Here is a 2,533-nt window from a genome sequence, read left to right on the forward strand (position 1 = left end):
CTATTCATTACAAGGGTACTAGAGGAATATAACAAATGTAGTAAAATAATAGGAAAAAAAAGCTTCTCTCCTACATGTTTTTCAAATTGTAACCAAATACTTGAGAAGTTTCTAACTCTATATGGGGATTGTCACAGCCGTACCTTTTGTCTCCCATCACTTTAAGCAACATTCAGAATCTTCATCAATGGCACAGACTAACATGTTGAGAAAATTGTCGCTCGTGATCCAGCTAACATAGGTGCAATAATTACACATACATTAATTAATTCCGAGATGAAAAAGAACTCAATGGAGTAATTAGGCCATTGATGGACCTTGAAGCTATTAATTTGCAGTTCCAGTAGCGTTATGTTATAGTGGAGAAAGTAATTAAGATAGATAGATAGAAAGATGGTTTCAAGAGACATGATGAGAGATGTGAAAAACAAGCAATTCAGTATAAAAGGAAAAAAAAATGGTGAAGATCGAAACATATCAACCAACAATATCTAAAGACATGTTATATAGGCCTCAATCATGGATTTAATTAGCAGTAATTAATCCAAAAATAATTAAACAAGTCCCCAACAAATCAAATATCTCTTCCTCATTTTTATTTGCGCAACCTGATGATTCATAACAGAGAAAATAAATGGTTTTCCTTTTAGACTAGTGGCAGTAACTTTTTAATTAACCAAAGAAGGAAACATTTTCATTTGAAATGGTGCTATAGTCGGTGGCACTGGCTGGCTGGTGATGAGTGTAAATGGAAGAAGAAGAGGAAATAGGAGGAAGAGGAGGAGGAGGGGGAGGAGGGGGAGGCAGCTGCCGCGGCGGAGGAGGTAGAGATGGAGATTGTGCAGCAGCAGAAAAAGCCCCAGAAGAAAGCAAAGCTACATGAGAAGAAGGTATAATGTTTGCTTCTCTATATTTGTATTTGAGAATTTCAGCCCTTACTGCATTAAGTTCAGCTTGTAATGATTGAACTTGTTGTTGCAAAGCTGAAATTGCACCCATGCACCCATAAACAGGATCTCTTAGCCTGACATTAGCTTCATATACAAGACTATTAGCTGCATCAGCTCTTTGGCTCTCCGGAACCTCCTGAAATTAATTTACATATAATACACATAAACCATCAAGACCAAGAATTTGGTAATAGATTTTTTTTTTTTTTTTTTTTGTTAATTTGACTTCGACTGAAGATAACTTCAGTATCATTAATTTAAAACTAACAGATAATTTATGAGAAAGGTGAAAAAACATAAATGGGGGATTTTGGTAGGGTTTAATTTAAATTACCATTAACATCTTGGAGACATTACTAGCACCAAAAACTTTGTGAACAGATGCAAACTTCTGGGGTTCATGTGGGGAGAAATATGGAGAAAAGGGACATTCTTGTGCACATCTTCTTCTCAGAAGCTTACAAGCAGCACAAGGAGTAATTGTATTTAGGGTTCCAGGAGGACCCAACATGTGTCTTCTTCCCGTTTGAGATGAGGCATCTCCTTCTCTCTTGATCTTCTTCCCTATCTCTTCAAGTCTCTCCCTACATATATAGGAGAAAAGGAATAATTCAATGGTAAATTAAACTGCTCATATCACATAGCAATTTATATGTAAAAAGGAAAAAAAATTATTAAAAAAAATTAAAAGTAGGAAGTAATTAGAGTTGTTAGTGTTAGTTATAAGGCACTCATCAACATGGTAAAAAAGGAATATGATTTCTTACTAGCTTCAAACTAGATAAAGAAAACCAGGGTTATAGGCATATATGTAAATCTTGCATTTTTAGATACACACACACATAGAGAGAGAGAGAGAGAGAGATACATGTTACCTTTCTCTGGACATTCAGGCATGCTCTCTCTAGGTATTGAGAAGGAGTTGCAGAGAGAGAGAGAGAGATTGAAGAGAAGAAGAAGAAACAAGAAATAAGAAGAGGACGAGAGTACTTAAAAAGCAAGATATAAAAGGGAATTAAAGTGGACCAGAGAGGCCTATGTTAATAAAAGAAAGAATAGACAGAAAAGATATTTATATATTATGTATATAAATATTGAGCCCCAAATAATAAGAAGCTTTTTATTTTTTTTGGCTTGTTGGTGATGATACCCTCCGCTGGTTGATGTAGGAGGATTTCAGCAATTATAGCTTGCAGAAAGATAAGTGAGATTAATGGTGAGCATCAATGGAGGCTCTCTCTATACCGAGAGAGAGAGAGAGAGAGAGAGAGAGAGAGAGAGAGACCTTGGCTATGTATATATGAACAAATGCCAGCTCTGATCTCTGCTTGCTCACGTGTGACTTCTTAAATGTGTTTTGACTTTCTTGAAATCAATTTACATTAGCTTATATATATAAATATTGGATTTCCTTAATTCTTCCCTAGGCTCCATGTGGGTCTCTGCTTCTTTCTCTGGAGATTTCTTAATTAATCTTTTAATTCCATTATCAAAATGCATAATTAACTTGTTAGTTTTCTGTTAATCCACCTTAAACAAACCATTAAAAGGCTTGAAGTGAAAATTAAGATGATCATCATCAT

At 35.1% G+C, this 2,533-nt stretch overlaps 1 protein-coding gene across 1 annotated transcript; it reads right to left on the reverse strand.

Annotated features, from left to right (window-relative positions):
- Positions 1–477: 477 nt before the first annotated feature.
- On the reverse strand, positions 478–2,233 carry LOC110645827 (LOB domain-containing protein 15-like). The gene is made up of 3 exons (XM_021799086.2): positions 1,826–2,233; positions 1,285–1,534; positions 478–1,086 (listed from the first exon to the last, which is right to left on the reverse strand). Exons 1-3 carry the CDS (start codon positions 1,837–1,839, stop codon positions 673–675), a joined length of 678 nt encoding a protein of 225 aa, XP_021654778.2. The 5' UTR covers positions 1,840–2,233; the 3' UTR covers positions 478–672.
- Positions 2,234–2,533: the final 300 nt, after the last annotated feature.

Source organism: Hevea brasiliensis, chromosome 14 (assembly GCF_030052815.1).
Source record: "Hevea brasiliensis isolate MT/VB/25A 57/8 chromosome 14, ASM3005281v1, whole genome shotgun sequence".
In the NCBI taxonomy this organism is placed as follows: Eukaryota; Viridiplantae; Streptophyta; class Magnoliopsida; order Malpighiales; family Euphorbiaceae; genus Hevea; species Hevea brasiliensis.

Bases quoted from the DNA above. Each gene is read 5' to 3' on its own strand.
- LOC110645827 (XM_021799086.2), bottom strand. The intron at 1,087-1,284 runs GTAATTTAAATT...AATTAATTTCAG, and splicing joins ATGTCTCCAAGATGTTAATG to GAGGTTCCGGAGAGCCAAAG.